Genomic DNA, 24,001 nt, shown 5'->3' with positions numbered 1-24,001 from the left:
TGAAGCACATTAAAAACAAGACGGTATGTACTCAAACTTAAAAAGATTACATAAGAGCAAAAAATCAGAGATTATCAAAAATGTTACCTTTCCCGGCACAGTGAGGAAAACGTGCGTGTTTCCAAACTTCTCTCTTGTCTCAAAGTGTCCAGAAAGGTTTATTAACGATAGAATTAGTCAAGGTTACATGACACGTTAGTCAACAACATCTGTTTTATTTATATGTTCTGATAATACCAAAAGACAAAAACAATCTTTCGTGCCATGGCTGTGATATGGATTTGGAAGCGCTCACGTAAGCGCAGGAGGTCAAAGGTGACTATGAAAGGTTTTCAGACGACAAAAGAGATGGATGAATTATTGTAAATCTTTCAACGTCGCGTTTCTCCTCTCCCCCCATCCCTCCCTTCTGGCATTCCCCCTTCCCCTTGATATGCTGTACCTTTCAGGGGCCGTGGGACTTAGGTTCCTGAGTTTGTCCGGGGGACAAACTTCGGAGGGGCTTGAGGGAGGGGGGAGCTTGTGACTTTTTGCATTATAAATCTTTGCCCGTATTTTCTGTTTCCTTTTTGTCTCTATACATTTATGCATCCAACAGTATCGGTGTCGGTGTCGGTGTCGGTGTCGGTGTCGGTCATGTGTCCAACGATTTTGTTAATACTTATAAAGAGAAATTGTTAGTACATTTTGTGACATAGCAGTATCAAATTGACTATAGAATGGTAATCTCGGAAAACTACTATGGTTGTATGGTATTCATGGGATCACCAATGGTTTGAATTCCGTTTTATAATAAATCATGATCTATTTTCCATTTACAGAGAGTACTACCATTTTCAGGTATTTTACTATCCATTGCGTGACTCTCCGGCTGCTTTCAGTATACCAGCGGAAAGAGAGAGACAAAAGAGGGGTCAATCTGGGGAGGGGGGAGGGGCACAAAACTTTGATGGACTCAGTGAGATATGTGGCTGTTTATTCAAGGAGTATTTACCTCGAAACTTTCGAAAACTCATCAAACGGGTTCTTTGTGCATTCCGCTCCACAGTACTTGAAAGGTTTTCAACAAATGGACCCGTTTTTTTATTATTAAATTACATTTTAGAAAGCAAATGAGTTTGATTAATTACAGCAGTAAAGCTGTTCCCAGTGTATAAAAACTAATCCCGTTACAAATACCAGTTTACTTTACAAGGTAAATGGATTGAATTTAATATGGATGAGTGATGAGTTATTACGGTAACATCAGTTTGAGGACAGTCCATTTTCTGTGCAGTCAAAGTAACTGACAAACGACATAATAAGAAAACCCTAGCCAAGCCCCAAATTCTCCCTTCCCCTTACAAGAAATTCCAATTTTGCCCTTTCTTCTTCTTCTTCATCTCAAAAGATGATTTTCTTAGCTCAACTTTACATGTAGAGATATGGTGTAAACGTTTTATTTAGTTGCCTCTGTGTCAACTAAGGATATATTTGTTATCCCAATATTTTGCTTGCAAACACCTTTGGTCGTTTGTCAAGCTGATATTGAAATCCACTGCTAAATTTATCTCGTATGTATGAGTTAAACTGCACAGTTAGCCTATATCAAACAAGTTTAAAATAATCCCTCTTCTAGCTGTCGCGATCATAAACTGTGTAGCACACAGTAATAAAAATCTTTCTCAACCGGTGTGAAAAAAAAATCCCGAACTCTATTGTTTAATTTAGTCAATGATACAATTTTTGTTTTTAAATTTTACTTCTTTACACGAGATTAGATTTATTACCAAGAAACTTAACACTGAATGAATGAATGCTAATCCACGCCAGATGTGGATACTTCACGCTTTTAATTTCAACAGATGGCGTGAATTGACATTCTCCTATAGTCTGACCAAAACCTGTAAAATTATCGACTAAAGGATAAAGGAATACATCCGTCAAAACAATAGAATCACGAAATCAGTTAACAAGTCAATCAGAAAGTCACATGTTGCGTGCACTGATTCTGCATAAATAAATGCACTGTATAAAGCATACTATGCCGTCATGTAATTTTCTGCGCTAAATAGATAATCAAAATAAAATAAAACTGTTAGCAAACTGCTTATCCACTAGAGAGCCTGTGTAATAGAATGTGTAAAAGTAAGTTGGCCTGACGTTTCGATCCTAGCAGGATCTTCTTCAAATGCTAAATGACAAGTTATAGTAACAGAAGGCACAAAAACACGCACAGAATACAGACATGGTTAATGAGCATGGTGAACACAAAGAGATAGATGTAAGGGGATTAGTAGACAAGGGATAAATAAATGATCTTAGTTTGGAGATCTGATGCACATTTGACTTGATGCAAACTAACTCTACGCGACCTTGTTCTTGCTTGATATCTGTATGTTACATGTTAATCATTTATAGAAACAATGGCACATATAGGCTTTCCCAATAAAATATACATTTTCCTTCCATATCACCCCTCAAAAAACTTCATTACTGTTTGCGCACAAGGACACACAATATTGATATCAATATCATCAATAAAATTCATAGCTAAATCAGTGTTAATGAAGGCATCATATGGGAACCATAGCCGTCCCATGTACCTGGATATAATTAATTTTACAAACCAAAAAAATAAATAATATATAACTGAGAAAATGTAAACCACATTCACAAAATGGCACTTGGGTAAGTTGGTGCACTTAGTTACTTATTTTAATAAGTGCTGCTTTGACCGCCGTTAGGCTCAAAATCTGTTATCAATATTGTGGCAAATGGCAGTAATATCCTCAATGTACTAGAAAGGTAGAGTCTGGAAGAACAATGGTGCCAAATTGTTTGGGAAATCCATGCATAGGGTCTGTACAGTCTGATTATACCTGTTGGGAAAGTGTTCCCCGAAACAACTAACAGCTTACAAATAGCTGTACCAAACCCAGTGGTAATGAGCCTGATTGGATTCAACTGTTGTGTGTGTGTTTTGACAGTATGATAAAAGTTTTACACGGCTTGGCATTAACAGTCCCGTTGGCAATTGTTTCATCGACTGGTGTTCTCATTCAGCCATCAATTAGATGGCTATTTAGTAACTTCCTCAACAGGCTTCTTGGTAGGATCAGAAATCAATTTTACGATATTCATTACCTAGATTCAAAGTTAGGGATGACATTCTTACTTGCATGATTGAGAAGACGAGATGGGGGAGGGGAGGGGGAAGGGGAGGGGAGGGGTGGGGGAGGGGGTGGGGGTGGGGGTGGGGGAGGGTAGTATGTTTACTGTTGGGTATTGACCAATTTGTTGCATAGTGAGGTACATTTCTAACTGTGCACTATGACATACGTAAATAAATTAGAACTGCAGTTGCCTACAAATACGCAGTATTGTAGTACGCTGGAAGTGCTTGCAGCATTAGGAAGAACTTTTCGGTTGTTCATTGTGTTATTTTTGGGGCGGACAACACATCAGGGAGTATAGTCATGTCCTACAAAGTGAGGGCGCTTGTGAGCGCCGTAACAGGTTCAGAATAAGTTGGCTACGCAGCTGGCCTCTGAAACTGCAAATGTACAGAGACTGTATGAAACTTTTAAGTTTCAACGTCCAGTCATGTAGGTAACGTTCACTTGGCCAGTAACGCCAATATTGTAGCGCCCACTACAATAATGATGATAGTGGACTGCTGCCATCTTGTGGGGCGGGAATAATCCCACAAAAATCTCCATACCTGCTTTACTCTTAGTCTATCCCCTAATATCTCATATGTAGTAAACATTACTGAGAAACCTTACCCATTCAACGTCCTCAAACAAAATCTTGGCAGGGATTGAGGGAATAGAAAGATGCTAATAACTCTAGAAGCATCTGATGAAGCTGACGTCAGCGATGACACTTGAGGGAAATAATTACATGAGATTGCAATGCAACTTTGGTGATACCCAATTTTGTTAGTAACATACAGAGTTTCATTTGTTACTATCGTTCACAAAAAGACGTTCTAAATGTTCGTTCGACTACAACCCATGAACTACGGTCGTGGGTGATATAGGCAGTTTAACAGAGCTGTATTCAATAACGTTTGTAATTGATAGAATTAAAACATTTGCAATTTTATAATTTCGTTGTCGCTTTGAACGAAAACATTGGGAAATATTACATTTTATTTTTCGACATTGCCAGTAATCATCAACTGAAGGAGCCCGTACGTGAAGTTGGAAGTCTATTTCACTCATAGAACCCCCTTCTTTTGGACGTGATTGTAAACATTAAATTAATTAATTAATTACTTTTTATAAAAGTCTTTTCCTCAAGAAAATCGCAAACACGAGCGGTGAACTGATTAGGTATCAACCATTTGCAATTAAAAGCTAAAATTAATAACATCATTTTTTCATCTCATTTTTTGTGTGCGTGTGTGTATTCGGCTAAACTCGTTTGGCTAAACTCGCCAATTTTAGATTAACAAATTGGTGGAAACCATGCCCAGAGGATGGAACTCATGAATTGAAGTGCATCCAAAACCGTGAATACGTCATAACGTTAAGATTAAATCCAAAAATATTGAATAGAATATATTTGTCAATACATAGGGTGGCATACTCCTATTAGAGTCTATATCAATCCGCTCGAATGTTCTCCTTCAGGAAAAGTGCCAAAAAGCAGTGGGAGAACATCTTTTGTGACCTGTTATCAATCATAATCTAGTTTTTTTGTGGCTTGCATGTTGAAGAGCATGAATGGAATTACATGTGGTGAGAAAATTGGGTCAATTGAGGCAATTTTAGACCCCTTTAGGCCTCCCGGGAGCAGCGTAGGAAATTTGTTTACCACTGAGTGAAGAGGTTTGTTTACAAGTGACGAAAACTTCCGGCTCGGATAGCAAAAAATCTACATGGTCATGGTACGGAAAATTGATGGTGCCATGAAAGGCCAACTTGTCAGCTATCCGGTGATGGGTAGCGTTTAGCTAGTGAAAACTTCTATCTAGACTTAGAGACCACATTACTTTTGTGATTTAGTGTGTAAGTCAATGGGGCTTTTAATGGGCGTATGCTACCATAGGGGTAAACATCAGGGTTTTTTCCCCCACAATCAATGACGTCATCCTCTGCATATATCCTAACTATACTTACAACTAAACATCGGGGAATATTTTTTAGCGAGCATTATTATCAGTGGTGATCGCCATGAATCAATGAAACATTGTTCAAGCACCTCAAAGCTGAATTCTACGACAGGGGCATCAGACAGTCGATACATCGGGAAAGGGGGGGGGGGCAGAGGGGGATTTTGAGGGGGACTTTGAGGGGGACTTTGAGGGGAGTGGCTTTGATTTGAGTGAGACAAGTTATGGATCCCCGTGTGCAATCCCAGCCACTGATTCCAGTATTTGAAAGTTGCTCAACACGGAATTTTTTACTTTTTATCTCAAATATAGCTAACAAAGAGTACAAGACATTGATTAATTACATAATAAAAAGGTTACGATTAAACTCAGGCGAGATGGTTCAATACCGAATAAGTACAAATAATAATAAGAATAATAACAATGTGTTTATCATTCCACCTCAAATAAAATTTAAAATTATTTCATCCAGCTCACGTATCACGCTACAAAAGGACGAGATGTATTAAAAATGACAATTTTGGCCCACAGGGGTGAGAACCCTAATGGACCACAGATATAGGAATTAAGTTTAAGGCGTGACACCTTAGGAAGAAAATTCAGAGAGAAAAGCTCCTAACGATTAGTAATAAATTGTACCCGGTCGAATAATCAAAAGCCATTTCTCATTAAAGTCTCAATGTGTGTTTGTTGATGAATTTTGGAAAACAAACTTTCAAACCAGATTCAATGTTTCTTATCCTAAATGCGCTCTGATCAGATGGGTTTAATGGAGAAAAGCTGTTGCAATCGAAAGAAATTTATTTTCTGTTACCCTTCTGGTGCGAACGATTTACCGTAAAGTCACTGTGACCGCCCATATCAGCATGTTCATTACACAAATGTAACCTATATATAGACCTACTCATATCATCCACTTTTTTGACCCAATTTCACGGAGCATGCGTATGAAAACAACTGTTTTTCCCTTGCAATGGAAGGAAATGACACAGCTACATAGGTACGACCCAAAGAAAGATATACACTCTTCAAGAGAATGGATCTAACACAGGCTAGCACACAGGCCTATAACGATCGTTAACAAAACAGAGTGATTTGATTAGCGCATGAGCTGTTGGGCGGAGCTTGCAAATTTTGAATGAAGTTTGTAGAATCAACGAACTCGTTCACAAATCTGGCGAATTTTATCCAGCTCAAAATGCTTAACGACAGATAATGGTTATTAATATGGAAATGCGCATATAGAATGGTGTTATTTTCACTGAGCTGTTATGGCAGAAAGATGGAAAAGTCGAAGTTAAAATTTGGCAAACACACATTGAGACTTTAAGACGAGGGCAGTGCTCAATAAAGTCAAGGACAATCTTATGTTTGGCAGGATGACCCTCCCTTTAAGAAACCAGTCCGGTTCTGACCTAATATAAAAACCAAAACTAACTTAATACCATTTCGCAAGAACTTTTCCTCCAATTTCATAGTCAGAATTTAGTCATGTGACAGGCCTTAGAATTTTTAAAACGGTAGGGCCATCGTCGGGCTTAGGAATGGCTGTTATAATACCACGTCGCTGTTCAGGGGTAAGCTGGCCCGTCGTTAAAGCAAAAGCTTCCGGTTGACCTTCCAGGTGCCACAGCAAACTGTTTAACATTTTCACTTAGACCGTCGCTACCGGGAGACTTATCATACGGCGTACTATAGTAAGAACAAGTTTGCATGCCTCGCGATTTAGGCGCTGGCCGCATAAATTAGACTGGTGTTCGTCTAAAGTATTGCCAAAACGTAAGCTACATAATATATATATATATATATATATATATATATATATATATATATATATATATATATATATATATATATATATATATATATATATATATATATATATTAGAGTTGTTTAACCCACAAAAGTAAAGGGAGTTATAAATTAAAATCAATAGGCTATATGTAATCTGTCTTTTACACTAGTGAAGTTTATACCGTCATTCGGAAGTGTATTGTGGGTGGTATAAGAGGCTCCTATTGTAACGCTTTCTACATTCAGAAACTATTTAATATATACTCTTTTCAACATCAGTGACCGCGAGCAAGCTCTCCAACGAAGAAGGATATTACTAAGCTTACGCCAATGATGAAGATGCAGCTTGTTTCTAGCCTCCTGAAGGAAAGTATTGACCTCTTCAGACAATATAAAGAATAACTCTCTCTCTCTCTCGCTCTCTAACTGAGAAATATAAGTATAATTAAACGTTTTTCGCAGGGTTTCCTATACGGTGATAAAACCTAGCTTGGCGTAATCGTAGCGATATAAGTATACTTTAAGAATGTCCCACCTTAAGGATGGGTTTAAAACTCTATGACGCATAAATTTCCTGGATGATTTTTTTTTTGTGATGAATATGACATAACTGATATCGGCTAAGAGGGAGTTACTAACCTTCCTAAACCCTGTGCCTCTATTTGATATAAACAATATAGTTCAACGAAAACGTTACAAACGAACGGTCAGAATGGAAACCCGACTTGGACATTTAATTTAAAAGTCTTGAAATTAGGGAAAAGTATAGGCGGCAAAAAACATACCTGCAGATATTTGACTTCCAGATGAAAACCTTATAAACTCAAGGGGTTCTTTCTCGCCAAATACCAACTAACTCATAACAGTGCAATAATTCAAGACATTCATCGCGAGCTTTGTATAGTTAGTGCTACTTGTCCAAAATCTAACGACGTAAAAATCGACGCCGAAAAGCATTAACCAAATGAAGGAAATTCTTAAAAAGAAACTGACACGAGTCGCAACTTTAATATTGTCAGCTGTAAGGGACAGCAAAAACTAAAAACCATACCCCTTTTTATGCACACGAAACTATGGGGTGAGAACATTTTTTTGCCACCCCACTCGTTCCCCCAAAGGTTTGACTCATCTGGTGAACTGTGGGTTTCTTGAACAAAAATGTCAAGTTTTGGTTATGAACGAAGGCGAAATACCTGTCCTCAAGCTTCGGAGACCTCTTAGTCTTACTCGTCTAGCATTGTGTAAGTGGAGAATTTAAGATACTCAGAGAATGGACTAAAGTTATTTCAAAGATGAATAGCAAGTGTCAACAACAAGAAAAAAACCGCATGAGTCACAAATTGCTAGCGCGAACAATGATCTTGATCATAAAACGTTATTACGATACAAGGCGAAATCTATGATGAAAACGATGATGATGATGACGACGATGACGATGACGATGACGACGACGACGATGGTGATGACGATGACGATGACGATGACGATGACGATGACGATGACGATGATGATGATGATGATGATGATGATGATGATGATGATGATGATGATGATGATGATGATGATGATGATGATGATGATGATGATGATGATGATGATGATGATGATGATGATGATGATGATGATGATGATGATGATGATGATGATGATGATGATGATGATGATGATGATGATGATGATGATGATGATGATGATGATGATGATGATGATGATGATGATGATGATGATGATGATGATGATGATGATGATGATGATGATGATGATGATGATGATGATGATGATGATGATGATGATGATGATGATGATGATGATGATGATGATGATGATGATGATGATGATGATGATGATGATGACGATGACGATGATTTTACCAACAACGGTCAGTTCTTACTTTATAAAAGAAGGGCACTATTGAAGTTTTCGCAAACAATGGGGCATCCCCTGTACCCCTTATTTCCCCTTCCGACACGTGTCGTCTTCGTTTCAATAAGACTCATCCGAGGTTTCTGCAGTACTAATGCAATGGGCTGAGCCATTATTATCGCGGTTACTTGTTGGCGTCATCTTGCAAATATTCAAACAAGTTAGCTTAAGATAATAATAATAATAATAATAATAATACTAGCGAGTAGCATTATTCCCAAGAACAATGCTATGACACAGAGTATTATAGTTACGAGTTCCACGTCGGTAACCGTAGTAGAAGTCACTATATCGAAGGTGTGGCTTGATAGAGTTGTGTATATATCGGTTTCGTTGCACAGTTCTAAAGCTGGGATCTCCCATAGGCTCCTGTTTTGAAGTACCATTGGTCCTTGACATGTCAGCTTTTCCACGTAGAATCTTGACTTCAACGCCCAATTGTAGAGAGGTAACGCACTGCAATCACAGGTCCAGCCGTTTCCTCGGAGAGACAAGAAGAAATCTTTCTCCGGATCTAAGAACTCTGGTGGTAAATCAGATAGTTTGTTCTGACCTAAATCCAGATGCTCAAGATTGAGTAGACCTGTCAATGATGCCGTGTCACATACGTGGATAAGATTGTCAGCCAAATTGATGGACCTTAAAAGATGATTTCTCTCAAATGCAAGTGCTGGTACGGTGCTTATGAAGTTGGAACGGAGGACTAAAACTTTCAACGCGATCAGCATTTTCAGTAGCCCTACTGGAATGTCTCTCAACTGATTTGCTTCCAGCAGTAAAAATTCTAAGCCATGTGGAGAGCTGCCAAAGGCTAATTCGTGGACAAAAGATATGCGATTATTTTGCAGGTAAAGCGTCTTTAGCTCTGGAAAACCAACTAACGAATATCTTGCTAGAACGGTCAATTCGTTGTGTTTTCCGCTCAAATTGATCAATGATGGACAATTGTAATGACTGGAGTTCAGGTAAACTATTTTGTTTTGATCAATCACCAAATGAGACAGTAACATTAAGTGTACCATGTCATCAGATAAATCGATCACCGTGGTCATGTTATTTGAACTCAAATTTAAAATCTCCAATCGACTTAGTTCCCGGAATGCATCATTTTGAATACGTCGGATACTGTTCCCGTACAACATAAGTTTCTGCAATTCTGTGTTGCGCATGAAGCAATTGGCAGGTATCTCCAAGATTCTATTGCTACTGAGGTCGAGGTAGCTTAGTTTCAACAGGACACTCAAAGAGTCACTGGGAACACTGCTCATCATATTACCTTGTAAAAACAACTCCCTAACGTTCGTAACGTTGTGGAAAAACTGCTCACCAATTTCGACTATCCCGTTCTGATACAAATCAAATGTCTTTATTCGCGGCATGTATGGTAGTTCGACAGAACCATTTTTCAACTCTGGCAAATTTACATGATAAATAAGAAGGGATGTTATCTTCTCGGTATTTTCAAGAACTGGAAACGATAAAATATATTACTGGCTTCTCCGTCGCATGTGAATCTTTTGAAGTACCAAAAGCAATCACATTGACAAGATATGATATGAAAAGAAATAACCACCACAAATATGGTGCTCACAAACAAACGAGTCATGGTTTGGGAAGTTAACCAAGATAACAGAACCGACAAACAATAAATATACCAGGCCCGTGGATCTCATAGGCTCAACTGTAGTCAATCGGTTGGTACGTTTCAGTACTTCTGACAGAACAGTTATAAACAATTCAGACATCCTATAGCCATGCCATTCGCAAGAAGAAAAAAAAAGAAGAAGAAGAAGAAAGTTGTTTCTTATTGGTCACGTTGGTACAGCCTCATAGCAATCATTATTAATGATCATGTCGAAGGCGAATGACTTACTGCTAAGTGTGACTAATGATGTACTCACACGCGATGTGTTGTATTATACAATCGTATCATTTATAATCATTATTATTACCTACCCGTCGTAACAATTTTGTAATTACTTGAGGTATAAAACTTAACAAGAAGTTGATTGTAATCATGTAAGTGCATCACAAATCTGAGTCAGCATGTCAGGGAGAGAAGTAAAACAGTAAGAAATAAAACCTGGGAAAGATAACACTTATTAAACGATAAACCAGTGTTTTCGTCCAGGTTGTAGAAAAATCACCTCATATTGTCAACCTGTCTGCGCACGCTCAGCTGTGAAGTTCGTCTGATTGATTACCGTACGATTGCGTAATAACTTTTGTTCTTGTAGTGTCGTTGTACGTGATCTTCTACGTTTCGGAAAGGCCATAGACAAAGTACAAACGCTGGTAATAATGCCATACACAGTGGCCTATACCTATAATACGTTTGTGTTGACTTTAAACCGGTTTTCCCGCTGAATTATACGGGGGAAAATCATGTATTTTTTTGTCAAACCGAATTCTTTTAGACACAACTGAATATAAAAGCTTTCGTCCCTATAACAACATTCTTATTTATCGAATAAAACAGTTGACTTTATTGTATTTCAAATTTGTCAATGGCAAATGATATTGAGTGTCATATATAGAGTGGTCTTTCGTTCATATGAAGTGAAAAGGTCGTAATTATCAGAACGTCATAAACAAAAAAATGGGTGTGAAGACTCGCACAAAAAGAAACGTCTAATGCCGATAATCTGACCTACAGTTTCGAATGAGGTGTAACAGAAGTGTTAGACACCACCATCGATCCCAGAAAATATACACACAGCTTGCTACCGTCGGTAATTGGACACTAGTGTACAGTCAGTACATACAGCTGCGGTCAATACCCACAGCACAGTGTACACACGATACAGCGATGGACATCTCAGGTCCAGCTAAATATAACAAGGTATCACGTTTCATTGTATACTGTCTACATTTTGTAGCGACACGAACAAAACGTCACTTGCAAGCAACAGAAAATTAACTTATTCAGATGGCCGCACGCGGTTTGGGGCGAGTCTTTAATGCCTTTAACAAGTAAACATACACTTTTGATTCCTTACAGAAAGCAAACGAATCTGGCACACTGCGTTATGTGGCAATGTGTTAGTGTGCGTGAGTGTTTACAATTGATGTGTATCAGTTCTGAGTGAGGACTTGAACAAAGGAACTCCAAGTCCTCAGACGTCATTTGAAAACAATACTTGTTATGGATTATTGTTAATGTTAAAAGGTACGGGGATTTTCACATATGGAAAAACAATGGGGTCCTCAGTCTGAGTGTATAACACACATGTAAAACCTGGGTGCGCGTTCGTGTGTGTGACACATTCGCATGTACTTACTTGTAACTCAAAAAGGATGTGGCGGACGAAATTAATATCTGGTATTTGGTTGCACCTTATTGAGATATAGAAACCGTATTCTTTTCTGTGAAGGTCCAACGTCATTTGAGGTCAACATGCATGGGTCAATACGGGAAAAAAAAAACTTGAAAACATGATCACGTTAATTCATGAAACTTCAAAAATTGACTTTTGTCGGGGAACGTTTTTGCGTCCACATAAGAAAAGAGAGAAATCAATAGAAGTGTCGGTAAATAATGTTCATGGAGGTTATTATTCAGCTTTTTAAGATATTCACCTAAACATATATAGCTTATGTTAAATGCCTGACGATGTTTCATTTAAAGCCAGTCTATGAAAAGCAATGATTGTTTTTAACTCTACTCCATAGTTGTGTCCAATCTAACAATTCTACTATGCAAACGTCGTCATATTATTATTATTAACACATCGCTCAAATAATTAATAAAACACATCTTAAAATAGATTTGAAATATACTTTAAAACAATTTATATAATTAATATAAACGGTGACTTTGAATCCAACATCGAATTTCAAGAATTTTTGAGATATGATATCCACACGTTAGAATAGTAACATGTGGTATTATTGATACATTGTATTGGTCAGAGGATTGAGGATATTAGCTTACATTAGTTCATAATGAAGCTGTTTCTACATTTTTGTAATCAGTTTTCATCCTTTTGAGGGATATCGAGAGAAAAAAAAACGATTTGTAACTATTGCTCTTATTTACAGTTAACCAGTAGCATACTAAACTAGGTCTTAAACATGCTTTGTTTATGAAGTTTATTTAAAATTTCTAATTCCGTGCAAAGGACTACTTCCCACAAGCAGGGACGCAACCACCATTTTTTTGTGCTGGCGGAGGTGAGTTAAGATGAGAAGTCTTCCTTGAGATGAGTCTCTCCTTTGTGAGATATTTTGGTGAAATAGGGGGTCCGTTAGATGGAAGGAAATACAAACCGGTGCCTATATATTGCAAACTTTGAAACAGTGTTGAAGAATTTACTACTATGTAGGTCGGTGCCGCCCTAACATGTTATGAATGTATTTATTGAAGTTTTTCTGTCTGCCTGTGCCCTCTCCCTGATTGATCTCTCCACCTGATTTTATTCTGGGGGCTAAACTACCACCCCACCCCCACCCCACCCTCGGAAGTATACGTGGTTGCGTCCCTACCCACTAGGATTATTTCTTACATGGACTAAACCCTTCAATGGGCTAATCGTCACATGTGCAGCAACGATACTCGATTTGTAGGTACTTGGGAACTCCCGCACAAGGTTCGCCAAATATTTCATTGGTTGCTTCGATAGAACAAGCTTGCTGGTATCTGCATTGTTGTTTGACCGCTTCCAGAGAGGCAGCAGGATCCCCGCAAGTTGTAGCTTCAGCCTATTCATGACAGGGAAACGAAATACAGAAAGTACTTAATAGTTATTGATCATGTGTATATCATGTTAATGCCACGTGAGATCATTATTAAAGCATGTGAAGATCACGGGTAGACCATAGGATTTTTTTCGTGTTATCGTGCGGTAGCAAACCCGTCGACTGACTGGGGCACGGAGGGGCGTACATGCATCGTGAACATCACGTGAAGATCACGTGTACATATATTTTGAAACATCATGCGAATATTACGTGTAAAAAATCTTTGAAGATGATGTTTACACTGACTCATGTGAAGAACATGTATATATCATGAGAATATCACTTGTTTAACATGTGAAGATTATCGATAACGTGCGCAGGGATTTCAAAGGTGGATAACAAATTATAAGCTCCCCTCGACTGACTTATAGGTAGGGGAGTGAATGTTTATGAAAGGGCGTCCTGAGCCCCGGGAAGTGATGTAATTTTTTTCAATGGAATGTAAAAAGAGCTCGATTGAACGCTTTAAATACCACTGACGATGGAGTTAAGTAGGATCTGTCTGTAAGTAGGAAGTTTCTTCTGTTAACTTAATAGCACATGCTACCGATTTATCAATTTTATCAGCACAATTCAGTATTTACTGGGGTACAAAGTTTTAAGATTTACAGTAGTTACTGTATTGTCAGTGTGAATCGGTCGTTCTTTTTCAGTACAACCGGTAGGCCTACTCAGTTTCCCGGTTCATCACAACATGTTCTTCTGCAGCATTTAATATTGCGGGGATAACATTTACTGATCATACTTGACAGATAATTTGAAAAGTTTATCGATTGATTGATTGATTGAGTACTTTACAATTGACAAGGTGATCGATATGTACGTCTATACGGTAAGACATTGCCCTGAAGAGTTCATTTATCGGCTAAGCGCTTCACGTATTGAAGAAACTTGAAAACTGACAAATCAATCGAGTAACTGGACCTACCGTCGGGCCCTCATAAGGGCAATATGCCAAGTTCTCACGTCCATATAGAGCGGAGTCGATCACAATAAGTCCCTCGTCGCAACGCATATCAAATATCTCTGTTTCGCAAACGTAGCTTGGTCCTGAAATACAACAAAATGGAACAGATTTAGGATTCCTTTTCTGATTTGTGTGTTAGAAGCTTCGAAAAGAATAAAACCTGAGCTTCAAAGTTAACCGTTACACAAATACCCCCCCCCCCAGCTCCCTGGCACGAGAACTGTGACAACATTACAATGACCAACGGCATTATCAACCTTAAAGGAGCAGTCCCAAAAATTAATGAAATATTTTAAAGGTGAATATACAAGAAAAGCAGGGTAGAATAGAACCAGGGGCATAAGTCTTGTTCATGTTTGGAATGTGGGAAATCAGCAGTGAAAATTTCACTCAAAATTATCCTACAACGGAACATTTAGATGGTGGACAATATTGTACAGTTAAGTAAGGGAAGCATATCTGACATGATGTGCTACCTGGAAACCTCATGTCAGTATGCCGTACCAATAAATATAAATATGAATTATGGACGAATCATTCATTTGCTAAAGGAAAAGGATCATCGCAGTAAATGGCCTTGGATGTCATCATTGCCCATGTTCTACAAAAAAGAAAGTGTTACTTTTTGTTTACAAATAGCTGTACTGTTGTTTATTCTCCTTGAAATATGTCTGTTTGGTATGTTTGTTTGCCTGTGGTCTGTTGTACTCTGAATTCAACGCTATGTCAAACTGCTTTATTTTTTTTGTAAGAATACTATTTATTTTTTTTGATTCATGTTTTGCACAATTTAACCAAACAACAAACAAACTTGCAACTGTGGCTTTCACCTACTTACGCAGAACGCTCAATGCGAATCCCTCCCTATACTTCAATAGTCAACTTTCCCCACCGGAATATTACCCAATGAGTTACCTGTGTCTATGAAAACTTCACCCAGGGATGTACAGCCCTCCTCCGACCCCTCCCCCGCCCCTTGTTGCAATCTCATACAAATATGTGGTCTAACTATGCCTCAGAATAAACCATTTCACATCTTTTTTTTTCTAGAGGATGATTGGGATTCGGCTTACACGACGTCAGAATCACACATCCTGTTTAATAAGTACTGCATTCGCCCCTTTTGTAACTTACGTGCACAAGGCAGCCAGAGCAGCCAAGACGAAACACATTCGAAACTGGTTAGTCCGACATATCGTACGTTGATAGGATCGTCATCCTTAAAAACACCGTATGGTTCCGGCTCTCCATATCGTCCAAGGCTAAAAATACCTTGGCCGTCGTCGTTAATGTAGTAGTGGACCCAGAAATAACGAAATTCACTGGGTAATATAAAAAGAAATAAATCGATAGCTTAATCCAAACTATATCTTTATCAGCTACTACTTGGTGGACAGGTGGATTAAAGTAACAGAGCACGGATTTCAGGCACCATATACCACCCTCCTTTGGAGATCGAGTATCTTACCATCAGATTGTGGGGGGGGAAGGGTGGGGTGGAGGGTGTCACCACAAAAAGTGCGAGTTTATGATATTTATGAAATATCGTTGGCAAAGGGCATGATTTTTCTCATCAGATGGAGGAAACGGTGGGGTGGGTAGGGGCGGGAGGGAAGCACTCAAATCACCTACGGTAAGCGTCTGGGAGCAAAGAGAAAACAAATACCATGTAATGACTGGAAATGAGAATATGTAGGATACATTGGGGTGACAACCCTCCAACCCCCCCCCCAAAAAAAAAATCCCGTAAGGTATCAATTCAATATATTAATTGATTCCGTAGCTAACTTTAAAGGCCTCTGTGTACAGACAACTGGTTCGATATATATATATTTATATACAAAATTAATATAAATGATAGGTTTGATTAGTCACCCATTAATTTCAAATAGAGGGAGCCCTTTACCCTCCCTTTACTACTTACTTTGGATCGACAATGTCTATAGTGACGAGATCAACGAGGGCCTCCTCTCCTTTCTTCCTGCGTATGCAAGTCAGAATATTATAGGTAGCTCCCAGCACTGTAAGATTTTAATAAAAAAAATATCGCAGAGCTTTATTGATTCAGACTCTATGTTTGGATTTCCAAGTTAACAATCACATTTTTATTTTCAGGAAGTGGTAGGATTGTTTTTCCTTCTTTTAATTAAACGCAATTAAGATGTTCCTAATTATTGACCATATTTCATTTGACTTTACTTGTATATTATTTTTTCTTTCATTTTATGATGGTGCTCATTATCTCACACCAGAGGTACGGTTAGTGCATGTCAGTGCCAATTATTCTGAAGACTACACATGGTACCCCGAACAATGTTTTAAGCTGAAAGGAGTTAAGACAACTTTGTTTTATACTGTTCAATTGTGTGCATGACTCTATGTGTTGATTCTTGGGAAGACTGAAATCCGAATTCATGTTCTAAGTTTGAACTAATATACTTGACTTAGTGGCAAGCAAAGTCGATTGATGAAGAAGGGAGGCTTGTTTTAACTGCTGATAATTAAGAACCTATTTTGCTGACAGAACTAGTCGACCCGGACCCCCCGACTGGTCGACTCCCATTGGACAGACGAGACTCCAAAATGTGAAAAACTATTACAAAACCTCTCAAAAATATGCTCAAGTGGGGCGGTCGCCCCCCCCCCTCCCCACTGGTTACGCGTCTGACTGCCAACTAGTATAAGGTAGCTAGCTTGTTGTTATGAGTGCCAACTAGTAACACGTAGCTATAGGTTTTTCACTTACTGACTTCATAGATGTCATCTAAATATTCATTTTCCGCTGAGAAAACAATTCTAGCATCTTGTTCTGCCTTGACTCCAAATTCCACATAAATCTCGTCTTCAAGGAAGTTTGGGTATCTCCATATGTATTCACCGATCTGTTCTTCTTCGACCTCCTGTGCGATTGTACGTCGACCTGAAAATATACAGGATATATAACGGATTAAACAGAAAAAAATACTCAAAATTCATATTCATGAGACGCCTGGGTTCAGCGGAAATGAAATGTCACGCTATGATCCTTACATATATAGTCTTCCACTTATATTAATGGTTGTAGTATAAATATGACGTTGTCGTTGGTTGTAATGGTTGTCCAATTGTGTAACCAGCAAAGGAACTCGTGGTGGGCATTTATGGAGAGTTTACCATAAGGCAAAGTAAATACAAAGGCAAGTGAACACATAGGCAAGTAAATACAAAGGGAGAATGTCATTATAGTTCTCAGACTGTCCTTTCTGCAATAGACTGTTATAATACGCATGGTAGCCAATTGGTAAAGAAATCTCACCACCTCATGAGTTCTTGTCACATATTGAAGGATAAACTAATGATTCGGTTATGACAAATGTTTACTTCGTTTGCATTGTTCACCTGAAATCATGTATGAAAATCCGGCGTTAACAGCGTATAGGCCTATATACAATCTCGATTTCTAAAAAAAAAATTTATCATTCAATATTTCATTTTCCTTACCAAATCCAGGCCAGAAGAATACCCAAGAACTCTTAGCCGCTGAACTAATTCCGACGTATATGATTGGTTGAATGTTTGGATCATTAACAGAGCCGATGACGTCACCTTCGTGGAAGCCGATCGTCCACACACCATGTTCTAGTTGTATATAGAACCGTTGTACTTCACTACATAAAAATAACAAAAATAATAAAAACTTAAGGAAATCATTGGCGTAAAGAAGAACAGAATACAAAGCAGACAAATAATCTGGCTCAAAAACTAAAGGAAAAGCAAACGGTTGGGGTCTTTTTACAAAGAACGATAATGTTTGAACATTTCGGCCATAGTATAAGCTCATTATCTTTGCAAAAACGCCCACCGTTTTGGTGTATGCGGTTCCTCATTGTGAGTATGTGAATTATGCGGATAAAATATTGGTTACTGCCAGTTGTTTCAGCCTCAGAGATGATCGGGTCTTCGAAACTCCATGTTTTAAATGAAACACATCAGCCCTAGCCAAGCCAGATGAGAGAGTGACAGAGAGCAGAGAGAGAGGTGGAGAGAGGTGGAGTTATAAGGGAGTTGGTCACTATACTGCTACTTACTCGGTCATAATACCTGGGGTATTTATATCAAGAAGCCATTCTCCGTTCCCTCTTTGAATACAAGTATATTTGTTGTTGGCATTACCAATCACTGACATAGAAAAGAAAAAGAAAAAAAGAAAAATTTACCAAAGAGGCAGTCAATTTTGAAAAGTCAACATCGTGCAAGAGAAACGTTAGCAGTCATACTTTGGAGTTCTTCAACTTCAGCAAAACTTGGATATGGGACAAACCTTGTTACGTGACATTACTCAGGTTAATATATTATTAGTGGAAATAACTGGTCAAACAGACCTTTTTTCAGTCGTTTAATACAAGTAGCGCCTGACCATTGAGCACGAAGTTTAAATCGACTGGCTTACACATACGAAGTGGGCCAAGAGGTGAACATGCTAAGTGTTACCTACATAATGTCAACCTCTTTTGTTCTCCCCGCAACCGACTGTGGATGCACCTCGAAAAAGCATTTTTTCTTAACCAAACCATAAGTTTATGTATTACACGTTTACATGCACCCTTACAAAGATGTGGCTTCATTCAGTATACGGGACAACCGACATAATTTAAAAACCAGTGTACACTTAACAACGCATTACTCAACCTTCTCTAACCATTCTGAAAGTGCATAGTATACAGTATACAGTGCAGGACAGCTAGGAACATAGTCAAATGCTAGCATGTGTTGCACTCGGTGATAAATGGATTCTTACTGAAGACGAAAACATCAATTGTTGTAAGAAACGAGTACCTGTGTAGATGGCATTGACATGGGCGCAGATCTTAGTGGGGACAGCGGGACGCGTCCCCACCAACTTTTCCAGTGGTGCGGACATGATATACCGTGTCCCCACCAATCTGTCTTGACCAAACGCTGCATTTCAAATTCCCCTGTATTGAACTTTGGCGCAGTTTGATCCAGCATTGTGCAAATTACATGCAGTTCTCATTTTATTATTTTTATCCACAGTTGTTAAATATTGGACGGAAATCGCATTTGCGGCAGTCTATAATTGTATTCTGGGCGAGGACCCCAGACCCATCGTATACAAAATTCTTCTTGGATTATTTGTCCCCTGCTTTTTTTTTCTGCAGACGCCCATGTATTTCCCCCAACTTAAATTTCTAAGCCATGAGATCTAAAATGTAAGGAGGTTTGGGAGCATCATTGGGTCTGGGAAGTGTTATGTCCGGCGATCTGGGAGGTATATTTGCCAAAAACAATTATTGTACGCTACGCGCAAACCCATGGTCGCGCTCCGCTTAGATAGTATCAGAGAACAGACACGCGTCCCCACCATTACCCAAGACTGATCTGCGCCCATTGGCATTGATATCAGTTGTGCCTATACTGACAACCGCGGGTGCAATGTATATACATTTCACATTGTACTTGTCACTTGAACCAAATAAATAACCTGTGATAACTTTACTGACGTGATAAATATCAAATTGTGGGATGAAATAGATGAGGGACTCACACTGATGTCGTAGATCAGTTGTACTCCCCGATAACCAGATATACTCACTGACAAACATAATGATCTGTTGTACTCGTCGAAAGTCGTTCACTCACCGATACGTTAGACATCATTGTAGCCTTGTACTCACAGGTACGTATATAAGTATAATCGGTGCTCAGTGACGTCGAATAGGCTACATATCAGTTGTGCTCAACGATAAATAGGTACCCGCTGAATCAGGTATACTCGCTGATATCGTCACTGTGATGTGAAATCTAGTACTCACTTGGTTGATGAGGTAGGTTGTACTCAACGTTAAATCGGGTACTAAATACTATTGTAGACATGACTTTAATACTTACTAATGTTGTAAGATGCGTCGGTGCCATCCTCTTCCGTTGCTGCGAACTGGATGTACACTGTGTTCGATGATACAACCTCGAACCAAACATAGAAGCATTGATCATCGATATCAATAGGGGATCTTAGACCCCAACGATAGGTGCCAAAGTCGTCATCAATGGTGAACGTCTCGTTAATGATTGGGTCGTAGTTTGGATTTACTGCTGAGGTCGTATCTGCGAAATGGATAATGGTATACACCATGTTTGTAACAAGCACGTGGTGGTATCTGGGGGGGGGGGATATTGGAGGGGGGAAATGTTTTTGTGTAAATCTATTAACCACTTTGGAGTTTATTTTAAATTTGATTGTTTGTCGCAGTGACTATCATGACCCCATCCAGTCTCTTCTATCCCCCCCCCCCCCGCACCCGCCCCCATGAGGTTGAGTGATTACCCAATTAATCAAGATAACACATAAATTTAACAACTGAAGAGGATAGACATCACCTACATAGAGCCAAGCCAAGTCAAAATCATTTCGTAAGAGATTCCTACAAACAGTAATTTATTCATACGCCGCGCTTGTAACAGGTGTTTTGATCGTGTTATGTAATATTATGTAATATTTTTCCAGTTTTATGCTATGACCTCCCATGATTCTCATGAATCTAATTAATCTGTGTGTCTACAAGTCGGGTCTCACACTCAAATATAAAGTAAAAGTTAATAAAAATTGTTTGTACATTTAATCATCATAACAGACCAACAACAGTCTAGGACGCAGGTGTTCATTTATTAGACTGATACGCGTCCAGGGGTTGTTTGTGTGGAGGTTTCTTCAAGGTTGGTGTATTGATAATACACAAACACACACACACATATATATATATATATAGATAGATATATATATATATATGTAGGTCTATATATTTTTTTATATATTTATTAATAGTAACATTTGTGGCAGTGAGTTGTAAATCGACCAATCAACAGTTCGAATACCACCCACGCCCACCCACCCTTACCGGTACGATTTTCAATCTGCTATTTACTATTGATGATTCATTATTTAATCGAGAAGAAGACGAGAATAAGTCAATAGGATATCAACAGGAATCTTCATAATTGTGTTTCATAATGATCGAATCTGCATACCGATAGGTTTGATATCTAGGGTTAATCAACCCCTGGGAAAGATCCGTACCCTCTACCCGACGCCATCGGGAATCCAATCCCTTAACACGACCAAAGCCCTTACACATTCTCTTATGTATAGTATCCATCTTTATAGCACTATATCATGGGGGAAGATTGCGAGGGTGTAAGAGAGAGTATTAAACAATTACACGTGTAAATTTATACACTAACTTCAAATCCCAATGACCCGTGTCATCTTCTACGCTGTTCTCGTCACTCTTTCCCGGTATAAAGAGTGAGAAGATATACCTATGAAGGGAGGGGAGGGGAGGGCCGCTCATAATGTACAAGTTTAGTCTTCAGAGTCTTAGAATGTAACTTTATCAAGGGCTGACCGAAAAATATGTATAACATAGCTTCTTTTTTAATCTTTTAATTTTATAGAGATGACCTTGCAAACTTTCCGAGTCAGAAAAGTATAGTTTATACTTCCATAAGTTATTAACGCTAAACACTGGAAATTCATACACTTGCAAATTGAAGAGTTGTTTCATACTTACCCGAATTCACCGAATAGATGGCGACATAGCAGAACACTGCAAATGTTGCGAAGAATTTCATCTTGGTCCGAATATAAGCTGTCGATTTATTTTAAAACTAATTTACATAAAAAAGAAAGAAATATTTTTAATTTATGATTCATCTAATTTGTATAGGCTAGCAGTTAAAGCAAATCACACACGCACACTTTGATAAGGTATTGACCAGTCCCGCGTTTTGATTAATTCTAACCTTAGGGACTGTACAGTGTAATAAAAAGACGTATCTTTTGGTGGAATCAAAGGCAACCTGTACTGGTCATTTGGTCTTTCCTGACAAAATCCGAAAATTTTCAAAAAAGTACCAGCAGTGAATATTACAATGGATTGTAAAGAATCTAAAAAATGTTGAACTCTTCATAAATTCTTGGTCCATTCAGGGGCGTATATGAAACTATGTAATTCTTTATCCCACTATTTACCAGTCTATAACTTATATACTCCGAAAAAATCTATTGAAATCACCATGATAAAAAAAAAATGGTAACAGCTTAACTTAATATTTTCCTTATTGCGTTCCAAAAGTTGTAATGAATTAACGATGTCATTACGATTTGTGGAAACGTTTTGCGATAATATTATTAAAAGACTGCCAAATTACTACAGAATTTAGTAAGCATACTTTTAACATATCGTCGCCATAAGGGTTTGTATAGAAACTTTGCCTAAAGTTCTGTCAATGGTTTTGCAAAAAAAGAAAAATATTGAAATCATATTTATGAAATGAAGTGAGCTAGTGATAACCAAGCTTATGCCATCACTACAGCTTCGGCACTTCACAGAACTTCTGACTGTTGTGTCCCGTTGACGCTTATAATTTAACGTTACAATATATATTGATGACCTAACCTCTTTAGCGTAACGTTGTAGAAACGCTGTGGCCGAACGGTTTAAAAACATTTTCATGTAACTTAAAAGTTAAATGATACCCCCGAAACCGCTTCAAATAAATGACATTGTCTAAATGATCATATTTGCTTTTATTGACTCATTTAAGCTTTTCGCTGTCAGATAACGTTCGTTACGGTATCTGTAAAGGCGTTTCCTATTATACAAAAGCGTTTTAAAGACGTTGTCAACCAAATATATATGTGGAAAAAAAATAATATGTGAATTGACGCTTCACGAAAAAAAATTACATGCAAAGTTAAACATGATAAGCTGTAAGTGCTATAACAAGGTTATTGTTCTTTTATTTCTTAAAATAAGCTACTTAATTATTTTATTAATTAAACAATTTAATTTATGTTAATATTAATTATACGACATATTCGGAGACCTATAGAAGGAGTAAGCTTAAACAGATTCAGTTATTTGCGGTAAGGTTATGCAAATGTCAACGAATACTCATGCAACGATCTCTTCCATTTTTTTTTTTTTTTGGGGGTTCAATTCGATATTTCGATCTCTACACTTGAGCCTATATTTTGTATATATATATTAACATTAAAGGAAATATAATATATAGAAAGGTCCATTATACAGTTGAAATGTGGCATTAAATATTTGTAACAGTTATTTATCCATTTGTTATTACTTTATTTCTCACTCTCTAATTGATCAGCATTCAAAATAAGCAACACATTGTTCTAAATATAAAAGAAAACAAAAGCTATATCAATACAATTACGGATTTCATACGATTTTGTACCAAATGCTTCCCATAAATTACATTCTTAAACTTCGAAAAACTCTTAATTAATCAAAATTTGAAAATGAAAAAATGTATTACCTTGATCAGAAAGCAAACCTTGACTAAACAAACCTCAGCTAAAAATAACAATCTTATTCGCTTTCTAAAGTTGAAATTTGAAGCAAGGACGAATTAAGTTTTTTTTTTTTTTATTAACATTCTGATTTAAATATTT

At 37.9% G+C, this 24,001-nt stretch overlaps 3 protein-coding genes across 3 annotated transcripts in view; all 3 read right to left on the bottom strand.

The window, feature by feature from the left end:
• LOC139976462 (uncharacterized) overlaps window positions 1–149 on the bottom strand; it is a 39,860-nt gene extending 39,711 nt beyond the window's left edge. The window contains exon 1 of the mRNA XM_071985223.1: window positions 88–149. The gene's annotated coding sequence lies outside the window, so the exon portion shown is untranslated. The remainder of the gene's footprint in view (window positions 1–87) is intronic.
• LOC139976463 (leucine-rich repeat transmembrane protein FLRT2-like) lies at window positions 121–11,281 on the bottom strand. The gene is made up of 2 exons (XM_071985225.1): window positions 9,074–11,281; window positions 121–227 (listed from the first exon to the last, which is right to left on the bottom strand). Exons 1-2 carry the CDS (start codon window positions 10,196–10,198, stop codon window positions 219–221), a joined length of 1,134 nt encoding a protein of 377 aa, XP_071841326.1. The 5' UTR covers window positions 10,199–11,281; the 3' UTR covers window positions 121–218.
• A 1,074-nt stretch (window positions 11,282–12,355) lies between these two features.
• Window positions 12,356–23,988, bottom strand: LOC139976459 (uncharacterized). Its single transcript, XM_071985218.1, has 10 exons — window positions 23,866–23,988; window positions 22,095–22,191; window positions 20,416–20,631; window positions 18,594–18,684; window positions 18,007–18,173; window positions 17,273–17,446; window positions 16,451–16,547; window positions 15,661–15,848; window positions 14,488–14,609; window positions 12,356–13,520 (listed from the first exon to the last, which is right to left on the bottom strand). The coding sequence occupies exons 2-10, from the start codon at window positions 22,153–22,155 to the stop codon at window positions 13,347–13,349; spliced, it is 1,290 nt and encodes a 429-aa protein (XP_071841319.1). The 5' UTR covers window positions 22,156–22,191; window positions 23,866–23,988; the 3' UTR covers window positions 12,356–13,346.
• Window positions 23,989–24,001: the final 13 nt, after the last annotated feature.

The sequence above is a fragment of the Apostichopus japonicus genome, chromosome 11 (genome assembly GCF_037975245.1).
Source record: "Apostichopus japonicus isolate 1M-3 chromosome 11, ASM3797524v1, whole genome shotgun sequence".
Lineage (NCBI taxonomy): Eukaryota > Metazoa > Echinodermata > Holothuroidea > Aspidochirotida > Stichopodidae > Apostichopus > Apostichopus japonicus.
Note: the sequence above shows the minus strand (reverse complement) of the source record. Positions and strands in the feature narration are given on the sequence as shown.

What these genes read in the sequence shown, in the direction of transcription:
- LOC139976463 (XM_071985225.1), bottom strand. Translation starts at nt 10,198, where the DNA reads ATGCCGCGAATAAAGACATTTGATTTGTATCAGAACGGGATAGTCGAA.
- LOC139976459 (XM_071985218.1), bottom strand. Translation starts at nt 22,155, where the DNA reads ATGAAATTCTTCGCAACATTTGCAGTGTTCTGCTATGTCGCCATCTAT. An exon ending in CATCTATTCGGTGAATTCGG is followed by an intron (nt 20,632 to 22,094) that starts GTAAGTATGAAA and finishes TCCATTTCGCAG; the next exon opens with ATACGACCTCAGCAGTAAAT. An exon ending in ACCCCAGGTATTATGACCGA is followed by an intron (nt 18,174 to 18,593) that starts GTAAGTAGCAGT and finishes ATTTTTATGTAG; the next exon opens with TGAAGTACAACGGTTCTATA.